The 25,021-nt window shown below is 37.5% G+C and overlaps 2 protein-coding genes across 2 annotated transcripts in view; both read right to left on the reverse strand.

The window, feature by feature from the left end:
• LOC133630270 (homeobox protein Mohawk-like) overlaps positions 1-22,681 on the reverse strand; it is an 88,718-nt gene extending 66,037 nt beyond the window's left edge. The window contains exons 1-3 of the mRNA XM_062021751.1: positions 22,608-22,681; positions 19,382-19,625; positions 8,019-8,178 (exon numbers count right to left, since the gene is read on the reverse strand). Of these exons, the coding sequence (XP_061877735.1) occupies positions 8,019-8,178; positions 19,382-19,557 (336 nt within the window). The 5' untranslated portion in view covers positions 19,558-19,625; positions 22,608-22,681. The remainder of the gene's footprint in view (positions 1-8,018; positions 8,179-19,381; positions 19,626-22,607) is intronic.
• The window catches only part of LOC133630269 (divergent protein kinase domain 2A), a 482,954-nt gene that overhangs the window by 337,435 nt on the left and 120,498 nt on the right, over positions 1-25,021 (reverse strand). The gene's annotated exons all lie outside the window — the stretch shown is intronic.

The raw sequence follows: 25,021 nt of genomic DNA on the forward strand, positions 1-25,021 counted from the left end.
AATACAACCTTAAAAACGATTTTAGGATTTTTAAACACATATACCTTTTTACCTTCTAAATTCCTTCCTCTTCTTTCCTGACAATTTAAATCAATGTTCAAGTAAATTTATTTTTTTTATTGTAAAGAATAATAAATACATTTTAATTTAATTCTTAGTTTTAGCTTCTGTTTTTTCGACGAAGAATATTTGTGAAATATTTCTTCAAACTTATTATGATTAAAATTCCAAAAAATTATTCTGGCAAATCTAGAAAATCTGTAGAATCAAATTTAAATCTTATTTCAAAGTCTTTTGAATTTCTTTTAAAATTTTTGTTCTGGAAAACCTAGAAGAAATAATTATTTGTCTTTGTTAGAAATATAGCTTGGTCCAATTTGTTATATATTCTAACAAAGTGTAGATCGTTTTTAAGGTTGTATTTTTTCTCTAAAATTGTCTTTCTGAAAGTTATAAGAAGCAAAGTAAAAAAAATTAATGAATTTATTTAAACAAGTGAAGATCAAGTCTTTAAAATATTTTCTTGGATTTTCAAATTCTATTTGAGTTTTGTCTCTCTTAGAATTAAAAATGTCGAGCAAAGCGAGACCAGCTTGCTAGTAAATAAATACAATTTAAAAAATAGAGGCAGCTCACTGGTAAGTGCTGCTATTTGAGCTATTTTAAAACATGTCATCAAAATTCTAAAATTAATCTTAATCAGGAAAAATGACTAATGATGTTCCATAAAAAGATTCGAATTTGCCACTGATTGATGTTAGCCCCCGGACAGATGTAAACAACACAATTAAGAATAATGTCATTGAATAAAAGCTGACCCAGTGTTGCTGGCATTGAAAGCAAGCAGCATTCCTCCACACTTTACTCTCCTTCACCAAAACAAACGCCTTCATCCTAAATGAGAAGCAGATTACTCACCGTGGCTCACCCCCAAACAGACCTCGTCTGAGGGCTTATACCGTACTCACGGCTGAAACCACACAGTCGGAGAATACACCTTACTGTCTACGTAAAAGACCCGGATGATACTGTACATCCATCCATCCAGCCATCTATCGAGAGAATGCCAAGAGTGTGCAACACAGTAATCGGAGCAAAGGGTGGCTATTTTGAAGAAACTAGAATATATAAAACATGTTATTTCACCTTTTTATGTATATTAAGTGGGATTTTTCCAGAGAAACAAATATATACAGTAACACAAAAACAAGCTGTCTCTGTGATCACTATAGGTGTATAAATAATAATATAGTGTTCAATAAAATCAGTCCCTTGGGCACAAAACTGAAAATAATACAGCTCTCCAAAAAGTGCACTTCTGCTGCTATTGGAACATAACTGTTTGTTATGATGCTTTGACATTTTGACAAGTACATAACTCCACGTGTGTTCATTCATAGTTTCGACGTGACAATCGACAATGTAAATAGTTGTGAAAATAAAGAAAACACATTGAATGAGAAGGTGTGTCCAAACTTATAGCGGTATAGCTCGGGATGATGTTTGATAAGAAATTATGGAGGTCGAGCCTATTATCGAATCCTCTTATCGAACCGATTCCTTATCGATTCTCTTATCGAGTCCAGATAGGTTGTTGTATATGGGAAAAAAAACACACAATATTTGGTTTAACAAAAGCTCACTTTTATTATATAATAAAAAAAATAAAATCTAATAAATAAATAAATATTGACTGTTACCCACCTAAAAAAATAAAATAAAATAAATAAATATTGACTGTTGTTACGCAAAGTATATTAAGTGGGATTTTTCAGAGAAACAAATATATACAGTAACACAAAAACAAGCTGTCTCTGTGATCACTATAGGTGTATAAATAATAATATAGTGTTCAATAAAATCAGTCCCTTGGGCACAAAACTGAAAATAATACAGCTCTCCAAAAAGTGCACTTCTGCTGCTATTGGAACATAACTGTTTGTTATGATATTTTGACAAGTACATAACTCCACGTGTGTTCATTCATAGTTTCGACGTGACAATCGACAATGTAAATAGTTGTGATAATAAGGAAAACGCATTGAATGAGAAGGTGTGTCCAAACTTATAGCGGTATAGCTAGGGATGATGTTTGATAAGAAATTATGGAGTTCGAGCCTATTATCGAATCCTCTTATCGAACCGATTCCTTATCGATTCTCTTATCGAGTCCAAATAGGTTGTTGTATATGGAAAAAAACACACACAATATTTGGTTTAACAAAAGCTCACTTTTATTATATAATAAAAAAAATAAAATCTAATAAATAAATAAATATTGACTGTTACCCACCTAAAAAAATAAAATAAAATAAATAAATATTGACTGTTGTTACCCAAAGTATATTAAGTGGGATTTTTCAGAGAAACAAATATATACAGTAACACAAAAACAAGCTGTCTCTGTGATCACTATAGGTGTATAAATAATAATATAGTGTTCAATAAAATCAGTCCCTTGGGCACAAAACTGAAAATAATACAGCTCTCCAAAAAGTGCACTTCTGCTGCTATTGGAACATAACTGCTTGTTATGATGCTTTGACATTTTTGCACTTTATTTCTTTATTGAAAGAAAATTCTATGAAGAGAAAAGTTCTTTGCAAATGTGGTTACAATGCTAAAAAATGAAAGGTTAAAACTAAAAAAAGAAATACACTTTATTGAGTTAACATTATTTCTTTATGAGGGAAAAATGTTATGAGCTGGAGAATATAACAACTACACTACCCAGCATGCAACGGGAGTTACGAGCATGCGCGGTAGCCCCGAAAAGTGAAAGTAAACGTCAAGAACTCAGCCAACACGCCTTGTCTGCATTATTTATAATTAGACAGACAACACATCTACAGTGTGATTTTGTTTTGTTTACAAGGAAAGAAAAACAAAAGTTCAAAAAGGGAGATGTGTTGTATATATATGTATGTGCTGCAGTGTTGTATATATATGTATGTGCTGCAGTGTTGTATATATATGTATGTGCTGCGGTTGCTTTAAGAACGTTGCGACAGCTGCCGTAAAGGAGGTGCGGTGCTAGCCTGGTTGCTATGTTTCCGGTTGGTGGTAAAAGTGTTGGTCATGTGTTTTACCCTGCTCAAATCTCTCAGTAAAGTTATTCGATGGATTATACCTTTTGTTTTGAACTTTATTACACCTTGGAGCGCTTTTTCCCGTCCATTGTTTTCCTGCTTTCGCTATCTGCGCCTAATGACTGAGCTACGTGACGTCATTTCTTGTGATGTCCCACGGAGCATTTCTGGTCGGGACGGGATTCGAATAAAGAATCAACTCTTTTCCTTTACTATAGTGGTCTCGATAACGGGTACCGGTTCTCAAAAAGGGATTTGAGTCCGAGGACTCGGTTCTTTTCTTATCAAACAACCGGGAAAACCGGTTTCGAGTATCATCCCTAGGTATAGCTCGGTTGGTAGAGTGGCCGTGCCAGCAACTTGAGGGTTCCAGGTTCGATCCCCGCTTCTGCCAACCTAGTCACTGCCGCCGTGTCCTTGGGCAAGACACATTACCCACCAGTGCCACCCACACTGCTTTAAAAATGTAACTTAGATATTGGGTTTCACTATGTAAAAGCGCCTAGAGTCACTAGAGAAAAGCGCTATATAATTCACTTCACTTCACAAACTTTTGGCCTGTACTATACATTTAGAAATATACCATTCAGGCACAAGTTACTCAGGCAGTAGCGTCAAGCAAATTTTATTGCAATAAGGGCCACTTGTAACCTCATCGTATTGTTGCACGATTGCTCGGTCGACTATTTTTATGTGCACATTTTGAAACCGCAAGTGAAGTCGACGAGCAGATATTTAAGCATTCATTTTTGTCAAAATGGATCGAACCCGTCGAGTTAAAAAGATGAAATACTTTACTAATGCACATAAAATGATGTGGCGGGCCACAGCTTTAGAGTTTGACACCTATAAGCTTCTTCTCTTAAAGGCCTACTGAAAGCCACTACTAGCGACTACGCAGTCTGATAGTTTATATATCAATGATGAAATCTTAACATTGCAACACATGCCAATACGGCCGGGTTAACTTATAAAGTCAAATTTTAAATTTCCCGCTAAACTTCCGGTTGAAAACGTCTATGTATGATGACGTATGCGCGTGACGTCAATGGTTAAACGGAAGTATTCGGACACCATTGGATCCAATACAAAAAAGCTCTGTTTTCATCGCAAAATTCCACAGTATTCTGGATATCTGTGTTGGTGAATCTTTTGCAATTTGTTTAATGAACAATGGAGACTGCAAAGAAGAAAGCTGTAGGTGGGATCGGTGTATTAGCGGCTGGCTGCAGCAACACAACCAGGAGGACTTTGAGTTAGATAGCAGACGCGCTATCCGACGCTAGCCGCCGACCGCATCGATGATCGGGTGAAGTCCTTCGTCGCTCCGTCGATCGCTGGAACGCAGGTGAGCACGGGTGTTGATGAGCAGATGAGGGCTGGCTGGCGTAGGTGGAGAGCTAATGTTTTTAGCATAACTCTGTGAGGTCCCGTTGCTAAGTTAGCTTCAATGGCGTCGCTAGCAACAGCATTGTTAAGCTTCGCCAAGCTGGAAAGCATTAACCGTGTATTTACATGTCCATGGTTTAATAGTATTGTTGATCTTCTGTCTATCCTTCCAGTCAGGGGTTTATTTCTTTTGTTTCCATCTGCATTTAAGCACGATGCTATCACGTTAGCTCCGTAGCTAAAGTGCTTCGCCGATGTATTGTCGTGGAGATAAAAGTCACTGTGAATGTCCATATCGCGTTCTCGACTCTCATTTTCAAGAGGATATAGTATCCCAGGTGGTTTAAAATACAAATCCGTGATCCACAATAGAAAAAGGAGAGAGTGTGGAATCCAATGAGCCAGCTTGTACCTAAGTTACGGTCAGACCGAAAAAAGATACGTCCTGCACTGCACTCTAGTCCTTCACTCTCACGTTCCTCATCCACGAATCTTTCATCCTGGCTCAAATTAATGGGGTAATCGTCGCTTTCTCGGTCCGAATCGCTCTCGCTGCTGGTGTAAACAATGGGGAAATGTGAGGAGCCTTTCAACCTGTGACGTCACGCTACTTCCGCTACAGGCAAGGCTTTTTTTTTATCAGCGACCAAAAGTTGCGAACTTTATCGTCGATGTTCTCTACTAAATCCTTTCAGCAAAAATATGGCAATATTGCGAAATGATCAAGTATGACACATAGAATGGATCTGCTATCCCCGTTTCAATTAAAAAAATTAATTTCAGTAGGCCTTTAAATATCTGGTGGCAGGGTTGTTCAACTACATCATGACCAGGTTTCAAGAGCCGGACATCAATATGCGGATGTTTCTTTAGAAAGTGCCTCCGCGACGTATATTCTTTTGAGACTTTGTTTACTTAACTACAAAATAACCACATCAACTTTCACACTGCACCGTCAATGGATTCCTTATTCTGTCCTCGCTACTCGTTTCCGGCGTGTGCCGCGAGACAGATAGTTAACAGCCTGAAGCAACAAAAGCTAAGTTTCCTCAGTTTTTTATTTAGGTTTTGTAAGACTGGTATTATAAAATCATTACAAAAGTATATAGCTTGGTTCCTTATCTATCGTCCCCAGCATGCCCACAACACTCGTAACTTTGACCTGATATGAGGTAAACATGGTCTACTGGCTTGTACTGCTCCAAGTGTTGTATGCAGGGGACCAAAGATCTGGAACCGGCTTGATGAGAGCCTCAGGATGCTGTATTCATTCTCCAACTTCAAAAAGAAACTGAAATCATACCTATTAACCACGTATCTCTAATGCCTCATGTGGGGTAGACTACTCTTGGGTTGTGCCTGGTTGAATGTATGTATGTGTGTATGTGTTTGTTGCTTTAGTGCTCCTATTTTGTGTTTGTCATATTGCATTTTTGTGCTTACCACCATGTTTCAGCATTCCATGCATATACTGACCTCTGGACCCCCTGCTAAAAGCTTCTTCTAGCTTATCTGGGCGACCCTTTCACTTACCAACATCCTTAAATGGGTATTCACTACGGTTGTAATTAGGGTCCGCCCTGTAACCAGTACAAAGGACTCCCCCAGGGAGTCCTTTGTACTGGTTACAAAGGAACCTATTGTTATTGTAATGTTTATTATTATTCTTTATTATTCTTCCGCACCGTTGCACACTACTTTGCCCCCCTTAACATGCTTCAAAACTCACCAAATTTTTTACACACATCCAAACTCGAGTACAGCACACTTTAGTCAAAAAACCAAACCCCAAAAATCAAAATTGCGCTCTAGCGCCCCTAGGAAAGAAAAAAAAAAACTGCCTATAACTCCCACTACGAAGGTCGTAGAGACATGAAACAAAAACCTGTATGTAGGTCTCCTTTAGACCTACAACTCATAATGACACATTCTCGGGCGAAAGCCAACAGGAAGTTGGCAATTTCCCATTTTATACAAAAATGTACTAAAAATACGTTTTTGACCTTTAATTTGACCCCCTTAAAATACTTCAAAACTCACCAAACTTCTTACACACATTGGGACTGGTGGAAATTGCAATCTAAAAAAAAAACCGAACCCCAAAACTCAAAATTGTGCTCTACATAATTTTTGAAAAAAACAGAGAAAAAAACTGCTCCTCAGAGGAAAACTCAGACAAAACTGCTTCTAACTTCCGGTAGGAACGTCTTAGAGACATGAAACAAATACCTCTATGTAGGTCTTGCCTAGACCTACATTTCATAGATTGACATCCTTCAGCAAAAATCAACAGGAAGTTTGCTATTCCTCCTTCAAAACAACATTTTTGTTACAACCGGTCACCAAACATCAAACGTTATCTCCTCTGAGCGCGTTTGTCGTTTCAGCTTCAAACTGCTACAGGAGAGAGATTGAACCCTTCTGATTAAAAGTCGACGACGGCGTTTTGATACGTGCTACGGTTTTGATTTTACGAGCCTTCAAAGACCCGCAGCACTAAAGTTGCTCCGGTGCCAAAAATGACAACGAAAATGCAATTATTCCTTCTTTGTCCTCAAAATTCTACACACAATACCCTATAATGACAATGTGAACTCAGACACAACTTCCTCTAACTCCCAGTACGAATATCGTAGAGACACGAAACAAAAACCTCCATGTAGGTCTCACTCAGGACTACCACTGGACAAAAGTATTGGACACCTAGGACTAGCACCTGCCAAAAGGTGGACCCGACCAACGCTGCTTGCAGCTTTAATTAAAATATGGTATTGTGAATAAACTTGAAACATAACATCCATTGTGTATTTCACATCATGGGAATTGTACATAAATAACATGGGTTTAGTACACGTAATGCATAATGCACACAGCAAACATTGCACACATGTGGTTTAACACAATTAAATCCAAGGTGTGGCTTTATCGCCTTCTACTGGCGCCACACCTATTTAACCAGTGTTGATCGGCAGAGTTAAACCACACCAATACGAAAGTCATCACAAAGTCAGCAATTTCAATACATTCATACTTCGTTGTCCGGTCGCTGTTAAATGTCGGATTTTTGCGATTTATTTAGAATTTTTTTCCAGAGTGGATAGTGCCATCATCTTCTACTAACTCACTGCGGATTTATTGTGACACACATGCTTTGCTGTTGCCCCCTTGTGGGTGGCGGGAGTACTGCACCCTGTTTTGAACGGTTTCATCAAGACTATTTGAGCGGGCCAAATTAAAAGCTTTGGCGGGCTGGATGTCTTATGGCAACCTTGAATCCGACTCGACACTAACTAAAATAACGGTGCAGTAAAGAGTAACTTGCTATAAGCAAGCGGAATTGTCTCTGACCATCTCTGGGGGAACTCAACACCTGTCAAAACATCAAATGTGTTCATTTAAAATGACTTAAGGTCTACCAAAGCTGAGGATAAAAGTAGTTAACAGATTTAGTCACACATATAAAGTGTAAAGGAAGGTAGAAATCATCAATAAACAAAGAGTTGACATTGTAAAAGCGTGTCCAGCCCAGACTGCACCCACCTGGACCAGGGTCATCTGTGAGCCCAGAGCCAGCAGAATCTTCTCCGTCTTGGTGGGGTAAGGATTGTCCCGGTGCTTGTACAGCCACTGCTTGAGGGGCCGCGCCATGTCCTGCAGGGCCTGACGCTTGTGTCGGACTTTGCTGCCGCCCGGACGACCCCTGGCGGGCACAAGTAAGACACGGTCAGCCACACAACTCACCAAACCCAACATTTTGTCCCGATTTACATTTTTGCCCTCGGATAAGATCTGGTTTCGAGTCCCGAGCCGATACTTTGACCATAGATTATAGAAATGAAAATGTTTTATTGCAAGTAAATAAAGTAAAGTGTACTCCATCCATCCATCCATTTTCCTCGGCTTATCCGAGGTCAGGTCATGGGGGCATGAACCTAAGCAGAGAAGCCCAGACTTCCCTCTCCCCAGCCACTTGGTCCAGCTCCTCCCGGGGGATCCCGAGGCGTTCCCAGGCCAGCCGGGAGACATAGTCTTCCCAACGTGTCCTGGGTCTTCCCCGTGGCCTCCTACCGGTCGGACGTACCCTAAACACCTCCCTAGGGAGGCGTTCGGGTGGCATCCTGACCAGATGCCCGAACCACCTCATCTGGCTCCTCTCCATGTGGAGGAGCAGCGGCTTTACTTTGAGCTCCTCCCGGATGACAGAGCTTCTCACCCTATCTCTAAGGGAGAGACCCACCACCCGGCGGAGGAAGCTCATTTCGACCCGTGATCTTGTCCTTTCGGTCATAACCCAAAGCTCATGACCATAGGTGAGGATGGGAACGTAGATCGACCGGTAAATTGAGAGCTTTGCCTTCCGGCTCAGCTCCTTCTTCACCACAACGGATCGATACAGCGTCCGCATTACTGAAGACGCCGCACCGATCCACCTGTCGATCTCACGATCCACTCTTCCCTCACTCGTGAACAAGACTCCTAGGTACTTGAACTCCTCCACTTGGGGCAGGGTCTCCTCCCCAACCCGGAGATGGCACTCCACCCTTTCCCGGGCGAGAACTATGGACTCGGACTTGGAGGTGTTGATTCTCATCCCAGTCGCTTCACAGAGCTGAGAGCTGAAGATCCTGGCCAGATGAAGCCATCAGGACCACATCGTCTGCAAAAAGCAGAGACCTAATCCTGCAGCCACCAAACCAGATCCCCTCAACGCCCTGACTGCGCCTAGAAATTATGTCCATAAAAGTTCTGAACAGAATGGGTGACAAAGGGCAGCCTTGGCGGAGTCCAACCCTCACTGGAAACGGGTCCGACTTACTGCCGGCAATGCGGACCAAGCTCTGACACTGATCATACAGACCGCCACTACTGTATCTCCGGTGTCCGGTGGCCACGGATGAAGTGCTGGTTGTCCAGAGTCGGGACCCGGGGTGGACCGCTAGCCTGTGCATCGGTTGGGGACATCTCTACGCTACTGACCCGTCTCCGCTCGGGATGGTTCCTGCTGGCCCCACTGTGGACTGGACTTTCGCTGATGTGTTGTAATCCACTGTGGACTGGACTTTCACAGTATTATGTCGGACCCACTCGACATCCATTGCTTTCGGTCTCCCCTAGAGGGGTGGGGGTTACCCAGTATGGTTGCAAAGCTGAAACTTAAAGGAATTGACGGAAGGGCACCACCAGGAGTGGAGCCTGCGGCTTAATTTGACACAACACGGGGAACCTTACCTGGCCCGGACACGGAAAGGATTGACAGATTGATGGCTCTTACCTGTAGTTGACAGGTAGAAAACAAAGATGCCAAACTTACAGAGGACAGGTAGAAAACAAAGATGCTAAACTGACAGTTGACGGGTAGAAAACAAAGATGCTAAACTGACAGTTGACAGGTAGAAAACAAAGATGCCAAACTTACAGAGCATCTTTAGCATCTTTGTTTTCTACCTGTCAACTGTCAGTTTGGCATCTTTGTTTTCTACCTGTCCTCTGTAAGTTTGGCATCTTTGTTTTCTACCTGTCAATTGTCAGTTTAGCATCTTTGTTTTCTACCCGTCAACTGTCAGTTTAGTATCTTTGTTTTCTACCCGTCAACTGTCAGTTTGGCATCTTTGTTTTCTACCCGTCAACTGTCAGTTTAGCATCTTTGTTTTCTACCCGTCAACTGTCAGTTTGGCATCTTTGTTTTCTACCTGTCAACTGTCAGTTTAGCATCTTTGTTTTCTACCCGTCAACTGTCAATTTAGCATCTTTGTTTTCTACCTGTCAACTGTCAGTTTAGCATCTTTGTTTTCTACCTGTCAACTGTCAGTTTAGCATCTTTGTTTTCTACCTGTCAACTGTCAGTTTAGCATCTTTGTTTTCTACCTGTCAACTGTCAGTTTAGCATCTTTGTTTTCTACCCGTCAACTGTCAATTTAGCATCTTTGTTTTCTACCTGTCAACTGTCAGTTTAGCATCTTTGTTTTCTACCTGTCAACTGTCAGTTTAGCATCTTTGTTTTCTACCTGTCAACTGTCAGTTTAGCATCTTTGTTTTCTACCCGTCAACTGTCAGTTTGGCATCTTTGTTTTTTACCTGTCAACTGTCAGTTTGGCGTCTTTGTTTTCTACCCGTCAACTGTCAGTTTAGCATCTTTGTTTTCTACCCGTCAACTGTCAGTTTAGCATCTTTGTTTTCTACCTGTCAACTGTCAGTTTAGCATCTTTGTTTTCTACCCGTCAACTGTCAGTTTAGCATCTTTGTTTTCTACCTGTCAACTGTCAGTTTAGCATCTTTGTTTTCTACCTGTCAACTGTCAGTTTAGCATCTTTGTTTTCTACCTGTCAACTGTCAGTTTAGCATCTTTTTTTTCTACCTGTCAACTGTCAGTTTAGCATCTTAGTTTTCTACCTGTCAACTGTCAGTTTAGCATCTTTGTTTTCTACCTGTCAACTGTCAGTTTAGCATCTTTGTTTTCTACCTGTCAACTGTCAGTTTGGCATCTTTGTTTTCTAGCTGTCAACTGTCAGTTTAGCATCTTTGTTTTCTACCCGTCAACTGTCAGTTTAGCATCTTTGTTTTCTACCTGTCAACTGTCAGTTTAGCATCTTTGTTTTCTACCCGTCAACTGTCAATTTAGCATCTTTGTTTTCTACCTGTCAACTGTCAGTTTAGCATCTTTGTTTTCTACCTGTCAACTGTCAGTTTAGCATCTTTGTTTTCTACCTGTCAACTGTCAGTTTAGCATCTTTGTTTTCTACCCGTCAACTGTCAGTTTGGCATCTTTGTTTTTTACCTGTCAACTGTCAGTTTGGCGTCTTTGTTTTCTACCCGTCAACTGTCAGTTTAGCATCTTTGTTTTCTACCCGTCAACTGTCAGTTTAGCATCTTTGTTTTCTACCTGTCAACTGTCAGTTTAGCATCTTTGTTTTCTACCCGTCAACTGTCAGTTTAGCATCTTTGTTTTCTACCTGTCAACTGTCAGTTTAGCATCTTTGTTTTCTACCTGTCAACTGTCAGTTTAGCATCTTTGTTTTCTACCTGTCAACTGTCAGTTTAGCATCTTTGTTTTCTACCTGTCAACTGTCAGTTTAGCATCTTAGTTTTCTACCTGTCAACTGTCAGTTTAGCATCTTTGTTTTCTACCTGTCAACTGTCAGTTTAGCATCTTTGTTTTCTACCTGTCAACTGTCAGTTTGGCATCTTTGTTTTCTAGCTGTCAACTGTCAGTTTAGCATCTTTGTTTTCTACCTGTCAACTGTCAGTTTAGCATCTTTGTTTTCTACCTGTCAACTGTCAGTTTAGCATCTTTGTTTTCTACCCGTCAACTGTCAGTTTAGCATCTTTGTTTTCTACCCGTCAACTGTCAGTTTGGCATCTTTGTTTTCTACCTGTCAACTGTCAGTTTAGCATCTTTGTTTTCTACCCGTCAACTGTCAGTTTGGCATCTTTGTTTTCTACCTGTCAACTGTCAGTTTAGCATCTTTGTTTTCTACCTGTCAACTGTCAGTTTAGCATCTTTGTTTTCTACCCGTCAACTGTCAGTTTGGCATCTTTGTTTTCTACCTGTCAACTGTCAGTTTAGCATCTTTGTTTTCTACCTGTCAACTGTCAGTTTAGCATCTTTGTTTTCTACCTGTCAACTGTCAGTTTAGCATCTTTGTTTTCTACCTGTCAACTGTCAGTTTAGCATCTTTGTTTTCTACCTGTCAACTGTCAGTTTAGCATCTTTGTTTTCTACCTGTCAACTGTCAGTTTAGCATCTTTGTTTTCTACCTGTCAACTGTCAGTTTAGCATCTTTGTTTTCTACCTGTCAACTGTCAGTTTAGCATCTTTGTTTTCTACCTGTCAACTGTCAGTTTGGCATCTTTGTTTTCTAGCTGTCAACTGTCAGTTTAGCATCTTTGTTTTCTACCTGTCAACTGTCAGTTTAGCATCTTTGTTTTCTACCTGTCAACTGTCAGTTTAGCATCTTTGTTTTCTACCCGTCAACTGTCAGTTTAGCATCTTTGTTTTCTACCCGTCAACTGTCAGTTTAGCATCTTTGTTTTCTACCTGTCAACTGTCAATTTAGCATCTTTGTTTTCTACCTGTCAACTGTCAGTTTAGCATCTTTGTTTTCTACCTGTCAACTGTCAGTTTAGCATCTTTGTTTTCTACCTGTCAACTGTCAGTTTAGCATCTTTGTTTTCTACCCGTCAACTGTCAGTTTGGCATCTTTGTTTTTTACCTGTCAACTGTCAGTTTGGCGTCTTTGTTTTCTACCCGTCAACTGTCAGTTTAGCATCTTTGTTTTCTACCCGTCAACTGTCAGTTTAGCATCTTTGTTTTCTACCTGTCAACTGTCAGTTTAGCATCTTTGTTTTCTACCCGTCAACTGTCAGTTTAGCATCTTTGTTTTCTACCTGTCAACTGTCAGTTTAGCATCTTTGTTTTCTACCTGTCAACTGTCAGTTTAGCATCTTTGTTTTCTACCTGTCAACTGTCAGTTTAGCATCTTTGTTTTCTACCTGTCAACTGTCAGTTTAGCATCTTAGTTTTCTACCTGTCAACTGTCAGTTTAGCATCTTTGTTTTCTACCTGTCAACTGTCAGTTTAGCATCTTTGTTTTCTACCTGTCAACTGTCAGTTTGGCATCTTTGTTTTCTAGCTGTCAACTGTCAGTTTAGCATCTTTGTTTTCTACCTGTCAACTGTCAGTTTAGCATCTTTGTTTTCTACCTGTCAACTGTCAGTTTAGCATCTTTGTTTTCTACCCGTCAACTGTCAGTTTAGCATCTTTGTTTTCTACCCGTCAACTGTCAGTTTGGCATCTTTGTTTTCTACCTGTCAACTGTCAGTTTAGCATCTTTGTTTTCTACCCGTCAACTGTCAGTTTGGCATCTTTGTTTTCTACCTGTCAACTGTCAGTTTAGCATCTTTGTTTTCTACCTGTCAACTGTCAGTTTAGCATCTTTGTTTTCTACCCGTCAACTGTCAGTTTGGCATCTTTGTTTTCTACCTGTCAACTGTCAGTTTAGCATCTTTGTTTTCTACCCGTCAACTGTCAGTTTGGCATCTTTGTTTTCTACCTGTCAACTGTCAGTTTAGCATCTTTGTTTTCTACCTGTCAACTGTCAGTTTAGCATCTTTGTTTTCTACCTGTCAACTGTCAGTTTAGCATCTTTGTTTTCTACCTGTCAACTGTCAGTTTAGCATCTTTGTTTTCTACCTGTCAACTGTCAGTTTAGCATCTTTGTTTTCTACCTGTCAACTGTCAGTTTAGGCTGCTCGCCCGCTCCTCCTCACCACTTCAAAATGGCGGCCCAATTTCTCGCGTCACAGCAGCCAATGCTGCGTCTACTTATAAGATGTCTATGATTTTAACAATATCACTAATAGTTGTTAATATTCAAGTCAGCAAATGTACATTTTTGGTGCTTTTTGGATGGTTATTTGTTGGATTTTATGGGTGAAATAGATTTAGTTTATTTACACGTTAGAATGCGTTTAAATAATACATTTGTCTTTGGCAAAAATTTAAAAAAAACGTGCAATTCATCTTTCAAAACTTGGATGCGGGTTTTTTTTTTTGTTTTCAAAATGAAAGCTCAATCTTGATGCAGAAGTGGTGCAAAGGCCATAAAGTATAATAAAGTGTTTATTTATGAAGCATATCATGCTGTACATGCAGCATGTTCAGTCATGAACCATAAAGTAAGCACTCCATAATTGACATTTTTTTCAGCCAAAAAGCTTGCAGTTAAGTTGTGGGGGAAAAAAAGTCAAGAAGCAGCAAAATGAGTCTGCAGGACCAAAGATCAATCTTCTTCTGGAACTTTCACCTGTGCAATGGAGTTGTAGGACCCTGCAGATGTCAGTGTGGTGCAGCTCTCCGCTGCTGCCTTTATCTCCCTAAAGGGCTCCTCGCTGCACACGCAACATACTTCAGCCTAACCTCAAGTCTGCTGCTGCTCCGCAAATATTGTTCTTGTAACCCAGATCGGAATGAACATCCGAAAAAAACATTTCACTCCCTGTTCTGCACATTTGTTTTTCTTTTTCCGGCGTCCGTCCCGAAGTACATTTTTGACGGCATATAGGAAACACGCGCATAAAAGATCATAATGTTCCCTTTGAAGGCCGCTCAATTAAGCAAAACAACACGCCAAACAATCTTCTCTTCCACCTGCTACGCCGTCAAAGAAACTAAATAAAAGAGTGAGTGTGACGGACCGGACCACACAGAAAGTTGAAGGGCGAATTATTAGAAACACATGCGTTCGACAGCTACTGAATAAGAATGACCTATTATTGTTATTATTATGGAATTAGGTTTATTATAGGGCCTCTAGTAATAACCTTGTGGTGATGCGCTTGGTTCGTGCGTAATTACGCACATCAGCAATAGCAACACCCTGCTTAATCTAAACACACTTGGTAATTATAAGAATGACCTATTATTATTATTATTAAAATGGAATTAGGTGTATTATAGGGCGTCTAATAATAACGCTGTGGTGATGCGCTTGGTTCGTGCGTAATTACGCACATGAGCAGAAACAGCACCCTGCTTCTAAAGCAGCTGATTAATGCGAAGGGCTACCAGTTTGATACACACTTCAATAAATTGCCAGAAATAGCCAATTTGCTCAATTTACCTTTAACTCTATGTTATTATTAATAATTAATTATATTTACACTTAATTGAACGGTTTAAAAGAGGAGAAAACACGAAAAAAAATGACAATTAAATTTTGAAACATGGTTTATTTTCAATTTCGACTCTTAAAAATTCAAAATTCAACCGAAAAAAAGAAGAGAAAAATTAGCTAATTTGAATCATTAGTAATTTTTCCTGATTAAGATTCATTTTAGAATTTTGATGACATGTTTTAAATAGGTTAAAATCCAATCTGCACTTTGTTAGAATATATAAGAAATTGGACCAAGCTATATTTCTAACAAAGACAAATCATTATTTCTTCTAGATTTTCCAGAACAAAAATTTTAGAATAAATTCAAAAGACTTTGAAATAAGATTTCAATTTGATTCTACAGATTTTCTAGATTTGCCATAATATTTTTTTTTGAATTTTAATCATAATAAGTTTGAAGAAATATTTCACAAATATTCTTCGTCGAAGAATTAAATTAAAATGTATTTATTATTCTTTACAATAAAAAAAATACATTTACTTGAACATTGATTTGAATTGTCAGGAAAGAAGGGGAAGGAATTTAGAAGGTAAAAAGGTATATGTGTTTAAAAATCCTAAAATCATTTTTAAAGTTGTATTTTTTCTCTAAAATTGTCTTTCTGAAAGTTATAAGAAGCAAAGTAAAACAATTAATGAATTTATTTAAACAAGTACGTTTTTAAAATATTTTCTTGGATTTTCAAATTCTATTTGAGTTTTGTCTCTCTTAGAATTAAAAATGCCAGAAATAGCCAATTTGCTCAATTTACCTTTAACTCTATGTTATTATTAATAATTAATGATATTTACACTTAATTGAAGGGTTTAAAAGAGGAGAAAACACGAAAAAAAATGACAATTACATTTTGAAACATGGTTTATTTTCAATTTCGACTCTTTAAAATTCAAAATTCAACCGAAAAAAAGAAGAGAAAAACTAGCTAATTTGAATCATTAGTAATTTTTCCTGATTAAGATTCATTTTAGAATTTTGATGACATGTTTTAAATAGGTTCAAATCCAACTGACACTTTGTTAGAATATATAAGAAATTGGACCAAGCTATATTTCTAACAAAGACAAATCATTATTTCTTCTAGGTTTTCCAGAACAAAAATTTTAAAAGAAATTCAAAAGACTTTGAAATAAGATTTAAATTTGATTCTACAGATTTTCTAGATTTGCCAGAATAATTTTTTTGAATTTTAATCATAATAAGTTTGAAGAAATATTTCACAAATATTCTTAGTCGAAGAATTAAATTAAAATGTATTTATTATTCTTTACAATAAAAAAAATAAATTGATTTGAACATTGATTTAAATTGTCAGGAAAGAAGAGGAAGGAATTTAGAAGGTAAAAAGGTATATGTGTTTAAAAATCCTAAAATAATTTTTAAGGTTGTATTTTTTCTCTAAAATTGTCTTTATGAAATAAGAAGCAAAGTAAAAAAAATTAATGAATTTATTTAAACAAGTACGTTTTTAAAATATTTTCTTGGATTTTCAAATTCTATTTGAGTTTTGTCTCTCTTAGAATTAAAAATGCCAGAAATAGCCAATTTGCTCAATTTACCGTTAACTCTATGTTATTATTAATAAGTAATGATATTTACACTTAATTGAAGGGTTTAAAAGAGGAGAAAACACCAAAAAAAATGACAATTAAATTTTGAAACATGGTTTATTTTCAATTTCGACTCTTTAAAATTCAACCGAAAAAAAGAAGAGAAAAACTAGCTAATTTGAATCATTAGTCATTTTTCCTGATTAAGATTCATTTTAGAATTTTGATGACATGTTTTAAATTGGTTAAAATCCAATCTACACTTTGTTAGAATATATAAGAAATTGTACCAAGCTATATTTCTAACAAAGACAAATCATTATTTCTTCTAGGTTTTCCAGAACAAAAATTTTAAAAGAAATTCAAAAGACTTTGAAATAAGATTTAAATTTGATTCTACAGATTTTCTAGATTTGCCAGAATAATTTTTCTGGATTTTAATCATAATAAGTTTGAAGAAATATTTCACAAATATTCTTCGTCGAAAAAACAGAAGCTAAAATGAAGAATTAAATTAAAATGTATTTATTATTCTTTACAATAAAAAAATAAATTTACTTGAACATTGATTTAAATTGTCAGGAAAGAAGAGGAAGGAATTTAAAAGGTAAAAAGGTATATGTGTTTAAAAATCCTAAAATCATTTTTAAGGTTTTATTTTTTCTCTAAAATTGTCTTTCTGAAAGTTATAAGGAGCAAAGTAAAAAAATTAATGAATTTATTTAAACAAGTATGTTTTTAAAATATTTTCTTGGATTTTCAAATTCTATTTGAGTTTTGTCTCTCTTAGAATTAAAAATGCCAGAAATAGCCAATTTGCTCAATTTACCTTTAACTCTATGTTATTATTAATAAGTAATGATATTTACACTTAATTGAAGGGTTTAAAAGACGAGAAAACACGAAAAAAAATGACAATTAAATTTTGAAACATGGTTTATTTTCAATTTCGACTCTTTAAAATTCAAAATTCAACCGAAAAAAAGACGAGAAAAACTAGCTAATTTGAATCATTAGTAATTTTTCCTGATTAAGATTCATTTTAGAATTTTGATGACATCTTTTAAATAGGTTAAAATCCAATCTGCACTTTGTTAGAATATATAAGAAATTGGACCAAGCTATATTTCTAACAAAGACAAATAATTATTTCTTCTAGATTTTCCAGAACAAAAATTTTAAAAGAAATTCAATAGACTTTGAAATAAGATTTAAATTTGACTCTACAGATTTTCTAGATTTGCAAGAATAATTTTTTTGAATTTTAATCACAATAAGTTTGAAGAAATATTTCACAAATATTCTTCGTCGAAGAATTAAATTAAAATGTATTTATTATTCTTTACAATAAAAAAAATAAATTTACTTGAACATTGATTTAAATTGTCAGGAAAGAAGAGGAAGGAATTTAGAAGGTAAAAAGGTATATGTGTTTAAAAATCCTAAAATCATTTTTAAGGTTGTATTTTTTCTCTAAAATTGTCTTTCTGAAAGTTATAAGAAGCAAAGTAAAAAAATTAATGAATTTATTTAAACAAGTACGTTTTTAAAATATTTTCTTGGATTTTCAAATTCTATTTGAGTTTTGTCTCTCTTAGAATTAAAAATGCCAGAAATAGCCAATTTGCTCAATTTACCGTTAACTCTATGTTATTATTAATAAGTAATAATATTTACACTTAATTGAAGGGTTTAAAAGAGGAGAAAACACGAAAAAAAATGACAATTAAATTTTGAAACATGGTTTATTTTCAATTTCGACTCTTTAAAATTCAAAATTCAACCGAAAAAAAGAAGAGAAAAACTAGCTAATTTGAATCATTAGTCATTTTTCCTGATTAAGATTAATTTTAGAATTTTGATGACATGTTTTAAATTGGTTAAAATCCAATCTGCACTTTGTTAGAATATATAAGAAATTGGACCAAGCTATATTTCTAACAAAGACAAATCATTATTTCTTCTAGGTTTTCCAGAACAAAATTTTTAAAAGAAATTCAAAAGAATTTGAAATCAGATTTAAATTTGATTCTACAGATTTTCTAGATTTGCCAGAATATTTTTTTTGAATTTTAATCATAATAAGTTTGAAGAAATATTTCACAAATATTCTTCGTCGAAGAATTAAATTAAAATGTATTTATTATTCTTTACAATAAAAAAAAAAAAATTGACTTGAACATTGATTTAAATTGTCAGGAAAGAAGAGGAAGGAATTTAGAAGGTAAAAAGGTATATGTGTTTAAAAATCCTAAAATCATTTTTAAAGTTGTATTTTTTCTCTAAAATTGTCTTTCTGAAATAAGAGGCAAAGTAAAAAAATTTATGAATTTATTTAAACAAGTGAAGACCAAGTCTTTAAAATATTTTCTTGAAATTTTCAAAATTTATTTGAGTTTTGTCTCTTGGAATTAAAAATGTCGAGCAAAGCGAGACCAGCTTGCTAGTAAATAAATCACATTTAAAAAATAGAGGCATCTCACTGGTAAGTGCTGCTATTTGAGCTATTTTTAGAACAGGCTAGCGGGCGACTCATCTGGTCCTTACGGGCTACCTGGTGCCCGCGGGCACCACGTTGGTGACCCCTGCTTCTAAACACTCTTGGTAATTATTTTACCGTCCATATAGTCGATATATTCAATCATATAAGTGCTTTACTGATGCGAGTGCTGCGCCTACCCGTTCCGCCGGTGTCTGATGGCCTGGTTGTCCCTGATGGTCTGGTTGCCCGGCAGGAGGTCCGGATGTTGTCCGTCCATGACTTCCAGGTAGTTTCTGCTGCTCATCTCCACCTCGTTGGCCTTCTCCTCGAACAGAACTTGTCCGCTCAGCTTGTTGAACACGATGGTGTTCATCTTGGGCCAGATAGTCTCCGACTTGCGCAAAAACGACAGCGTCCCCTCGGGTGCGTCACAGTGCGCCACTGTGGAAGGGAGAGTGGGGTTTTTGTTTGTTTTTTTACCAAAAAAACAACAATATCAACGCGAATGTCGGGAAATAAGTCTCTGGTTTTATGCCAAACCAAAATAAATAGAAACATGTTTCAGTCTGGCAAACAAAGTAGGAATTAAATACTTAATAATAAATATTTTTGAATATGTTGAGGCATGCACTTTGTTTATTTATAAAAAAAAATTTTTAAGGGCAATCTGATAAATATTGTGCAAAAAAAAAAAATGGATATGTTCTTCAGTGCGCTTTTAAAACTCGTTGGATTACATCCTCCTCCTTCTCCTATCCAGGTGAGAAGCATTAGCTATGATCTAGAACAGGGGTGTCCAAACTGCAGCCTGCGGGCCAAAATGGGCTCCGGCAGCGTCTTCAAACTGGCCCACGAGACCAATAAGCAATTTGCCCGGGTGTTTTCATATAATATACAACTAGTCAAGGGACAAGCGGTAGAAAATGGATGGATGGATACAACTAGTTGAGTATCTAATAATAGAAAAGCGCGATATAAAATCGAATCCATTATTATTATTATTATTATTATTAGCTGCTCTTTTGTCACCCTCTGGTGGCCAATGAAAGTAACACAATCAATTTGAACATCAATGTCAATGCGTGCAAAGCATTTATCTGTATGACCCAATCCAAACAAAGCAGAGGAAAAAAAATTCCACAAACACGGTCACACGCAACAAAACCTGCTCGGAAAATACCAGCATTTACCTGGTTTTATGCGAAACTAAGCCCAAAATAAATCGACATTTTTTTCCATCTGGTAAAGAAAGTCGGAATTAAATACAAAATAATACATATTTTTGAATATGTTGAGGCATGCGCTTTGTTTATTTTTTTATTTTTTTAAGGGCGATCTGATGAATATTTGCAAGTGCAAAAAAAAAAAAAGAAAGACAAAAAGGGACAAGCGGTAGAAAATGGATGGGTGGATACAACTCGTCAACAGTCCGATGCTCTTTTGTCACCCTTAGTGGCCAATGAAAGTAACACAATCATTTTTAGCATCAATGTGAATGAATACATGCAAAGCATTTATTTGTACGACCCAATCCAAACGGTGCGGAGGAAAAAAAAAGTCAACCCGCGCGAAAATTCAACAAACACGGTCACACACAACAAAACCTGCTCGGAAAATACCAGCATTTACCTGGTTTTATGCGAAACTAAGCCCAGAATAAATATAAAAAATGTTTTAGTCCGGTAAACAAAGTCGGAATTAAATACAAAATAATACATATTTTTGAATATGTTGAGGTATGCACTTTGTTTATTTTTTTATTTTTTTAAGGGCGATCTGATGAATATTTACAAGTGCAAAAGAAAAAAGGGACAAGCGGTAGAAAATGGATGGGTGGATACAACTCGTCAACAGTCCGATAGCTGCTCTTTTGTCACCCTCTGGTGGCCAATGGAAGTAACACAATCATTTTTAGCATCAATGTGAATGAATACATGCAAAGCATTTATATGTATGACCCAATCCAAACGGTGCGGAGGAAAAAAAAATTCAACCCGCGCGAAAATTCAACAAACACGATCACACACAACAAAACCTGCTCGGAAAATACCAGCATTTACCTGGTTTTATGCGAAACTAAGCCCAAAATAAATATAAAATATGTTTTAGTCCGGTAAACAAAGTAGGAATTAAATACAAAATAATACATATTTTTGATTTTGAATATGTTGAGGCATGCGCTTTGTTTATTATTATTATTTATTTTTTTAAGGGTGATCTGATGAATATTTGCAAGTGCAAAAAAAAAAAAAAAGAAAGAAAAAAAGGGACAAGCGGTAGAAAATGGATGGGTGGATACAACTCGTCAACAGTCCGATGCTCTTTTGTCACCCTTAGTGGCCAATGAAAGTAACACAATCAATTTTAACATCAATGTGAATACGTGCAAAGCATTTATTTATATGACCCAATCCAAACAGTGCAGGGGGGAAAAAAAAAATACGGTCACACGCAACAAAACCTGCTCACGGAAAATAACTGTAATTTATCTGGTTTTATTTATTTTAAAGCCCCAAATAAATAGAAAAATGTTCCAGTCCGGTAAACAAAGTAGGAATTTAATACAAAATAATACATATTTTGAATATGTTGAGGCATGCGCTTTGTTTATTTTATTTATTTTTTTAAGGGCGATCTGATTAATATTTGCAAGTGCAAAAAAAAAAAAAAAAAGACAAAAAGGGACAAGCGGTAGAAAATGGATGGGTGCATACAACTTGTCAACAGTCCGATAGCTGCTCTTTTGTCACCCTTAGTGGCCAATGAAAGTAACACAATCAATTTTAATATCAATGTGAATACGTGCAAAGCATTTATTTATATGACCCAATCCAAACAGTGCAGGGGAAGAAAAAAAAATACGGTCACACGCAACAAAACCTGCTCACGGAAAATAACTGTAATTTATTTTAAGCCCCAAATAAATAGAAAAATGTTCCAGTCCGGTAAACAAAGTAGGAATTTAATACAAAATAATACATATTTTGAATATGTTGAGGCATGCGCTTTGTTTATTTAATTTATTTTTTTAAGGGCGATCTGATATAAAATCACAAGTGCAAAAGGAGAAAAAAAAGGGACAAGCGGTATTAAATTGATGGGTTGCGCTACTAAAACACGTCAACGTGTATAACGCATAAATACATGTGCAATGTGCAAATAAAAAACAGTGCAATAAATAAAAAAAGGTTCCACATTGTCATTGTGTGCAGAATTTTGAGGGGGGAAAAAGTATGTATTTTTACTTGGGAATAAGACTGTAACATAAAAGGTGTGAATACTTGTTTGAAAACACTGTACATGGACTTTTTGTGCACCGCAAAACTAAACCATATCAAGTAAATCGGACAAATCTTCCCAAACAATATTTGAATTCTCACATCATTCTATATATTAAAGAAATGGATCAAATGTCTCCGTTACCTGTGTCTGCCTCCCCCTGAGTCAGTCCGCGGTGTAGAGCAGTAATCCAGTGTCCTCTCGCCCATGCCCCGCTCATCTGCTCCCCTCCGGAGGTCCCGACTCCAAACTCCGGGCTGCGCGGCTCCTCCGCGGCTTTATGCGCCGACCTGCACCGCTCCGCCCGGGACTCTGAATATGTCGCCGCGCTCATGTTTCCTCGCACACAAGCGGAGGCTGCGAACATACTGTGGATACTTTAGGCCGGTTCATGGGCAGGGGCCGGCGGGGGAGGAGGCGGAGGAGGAGGAGGAGGAGGAGGAGGAGGAGGAGTTGCTCCAGCACCTTTCACTTTCTTACAAGCCTGCATCACCACATTGCACATGTACATACCCCGTTTCCATATGAGTTGGGAAATGGTGTTAGATGTAAATATAAACGGAATACAATGATCCTTTTCAAGCCATATTCAGTTGAATATGCTACAAAGACAACATATTTCATGTTCAAACTCATAAACTTTATTTTTTTTCTGCAAATAATAATGAACTTAGAATGTCATGGCTGCAACACGTGCCAAAGTAGTTGGGAAAGGGCATGTTCACCACTGTGTTACATGGCCTTTCCTTTTAACAACACTCAGTAAAGGTTTGGGAAGTGAGGAGACACATTTTTGAAGTGGAATTCTTTCCCATTCTTGCTTGATGTACAGCTTAAGTTGTTCAACAGTCCGGGGGTCTCCCTTCTGCTATTGCAGGTGCCACACATTTTCAATGTCTGGACTACAGGCAGGCCAGTCTAGTACCTGCACTCTTTTACTACGAAGCCACGTTGATGTAACACGTGGCTTGGCATTGTCTTGCTGAAATAAGCAGGGGCGTCCATGGTAACGTTGCTTGGATGGCAACATATGTTGCTCCAAAAGCTGTATGTACCTTTCAGCATTAATGGTGCCTTCACAGATGTGTAAGTTACCCATGTCTTGGCCACTAATACACCCCCCATACCATCACACATGCTGCCTTTTACACTTTCCGGATGGTTCTTTTCCTCTTTCCGACGTCCACAGTTTACAAAAACAATGTGAAATGTGGACTCGTCAGACCACAGAACACTTTTCCACTTTGCATCAGTCCATCTTAGATGAGCTCAGGCCCGGCGAAGCCGGCGGCGTTTCCGGGTGTTGTTGATAAACGGTTTTCGCCTTGCATAGGAGAGTTTTAACTTGCACGTACAGATGTAGCGACCAACTGTAGTTACTGACAGTGGGTTTCTGAAGTGTTCCACGTGGTGATATCCTTTACACACTGATGTGGCTTGTTGATGCAGTACAGCCTGAGGGATGGAAGGTCACGGGCTTAGCTGCTTACGTGCAGTGATTTCTCCACATTCTCTGAAGCCTTTGATGATATTACGGAGCGTAGATGGTGAAATCCCTAAATTCCTTGCAATAGCTGCTTGAGAAAGGTTGTTCTTAAACTGTTCAACAATTTGCTCAGGCATTTGTTGACAAAGTGATGACCCTCGCCCCGTCCTTGTTTGTGAACGACTGAGCATTTCATGGAATCTACTTGTATACCCAATCATGGCACCCACCTGTTCCCAATTAGCCTGTTCACCTGTGGGATGTTCCAAATAAGTGTTTGATGAGCATTCCTCAACTTTATCAGTATTTATTGCCACCTTTCCCAACTTCTTTGTCACGTGTTGCTGTCACTGTTGTTGTGTATGATTATCTTTAACGGAATCACAGCAGTGCTCAAATTAAAAAACAGCATTCCCTCTCATGTGATATTGCTTAATTAACATTAATGATGTGCACTTTAACAACTAGACTTACAACTATACCTAATATATAAAGGGGTGGAAAAGTGACTATTACCTGCAGGGCAAACATTAGCTAACCAGAAGGCAATAACAATGTAAACAAAAAGCACCTGCTTAAAAGATCTAATACAAATGTCCCTGAGTACTGTAATGACCTAACGTTACATTATTATTTTCCATAACAATTTAGCCCCCTCCACAATATTAACCCGACGTTAAAACAGAACTAGCTATTTATTGATTAGCAATTGCTGAATCATGTAACATTAGCTTAATGCTAAAAAGCCAGGTTACTATCACATTAAAGTTAAAGTTAAAGTACCAATGATTGTCACACACACACACACACTAGGGGTGGTGAAATGTGTCCTCTGCATTTGACCCATCCCCTTGTTCACCCCCTGGGAGGTGAGGGGAGCAGTGGGCAGCAGCGGTGCCGCGCCCGGGAATCATTTTTGGTGATTTAACCCCCAATTCCAACCCTTGATGCTGAGTGCCAAGCAGGGAGGTAATGGGTCCCATTGTTTTAGTCTTTGGTATGACTCGGCCGGGGTTTGAACTCACAACCTACCGATCTCAGGGCGGACACCCTAACCACTAGGCCACTGAGT

The sequence above is a fragment of the Entelurus aequoreus genome, linkage group LG15 (assembly GCF_033978785.1).
Source record: "Entelurus aequoreus isolate RoL-2023_Sb linkage group LG15, RoL_Eaeq_v1.1, whole genome shotgun sequence".
NCBI lineage: Eukaryota > Metazoa > Chordata > Actinopteri > Syngnathiformes > Syngnathidae > Entelurus > Entelurus aequoreus.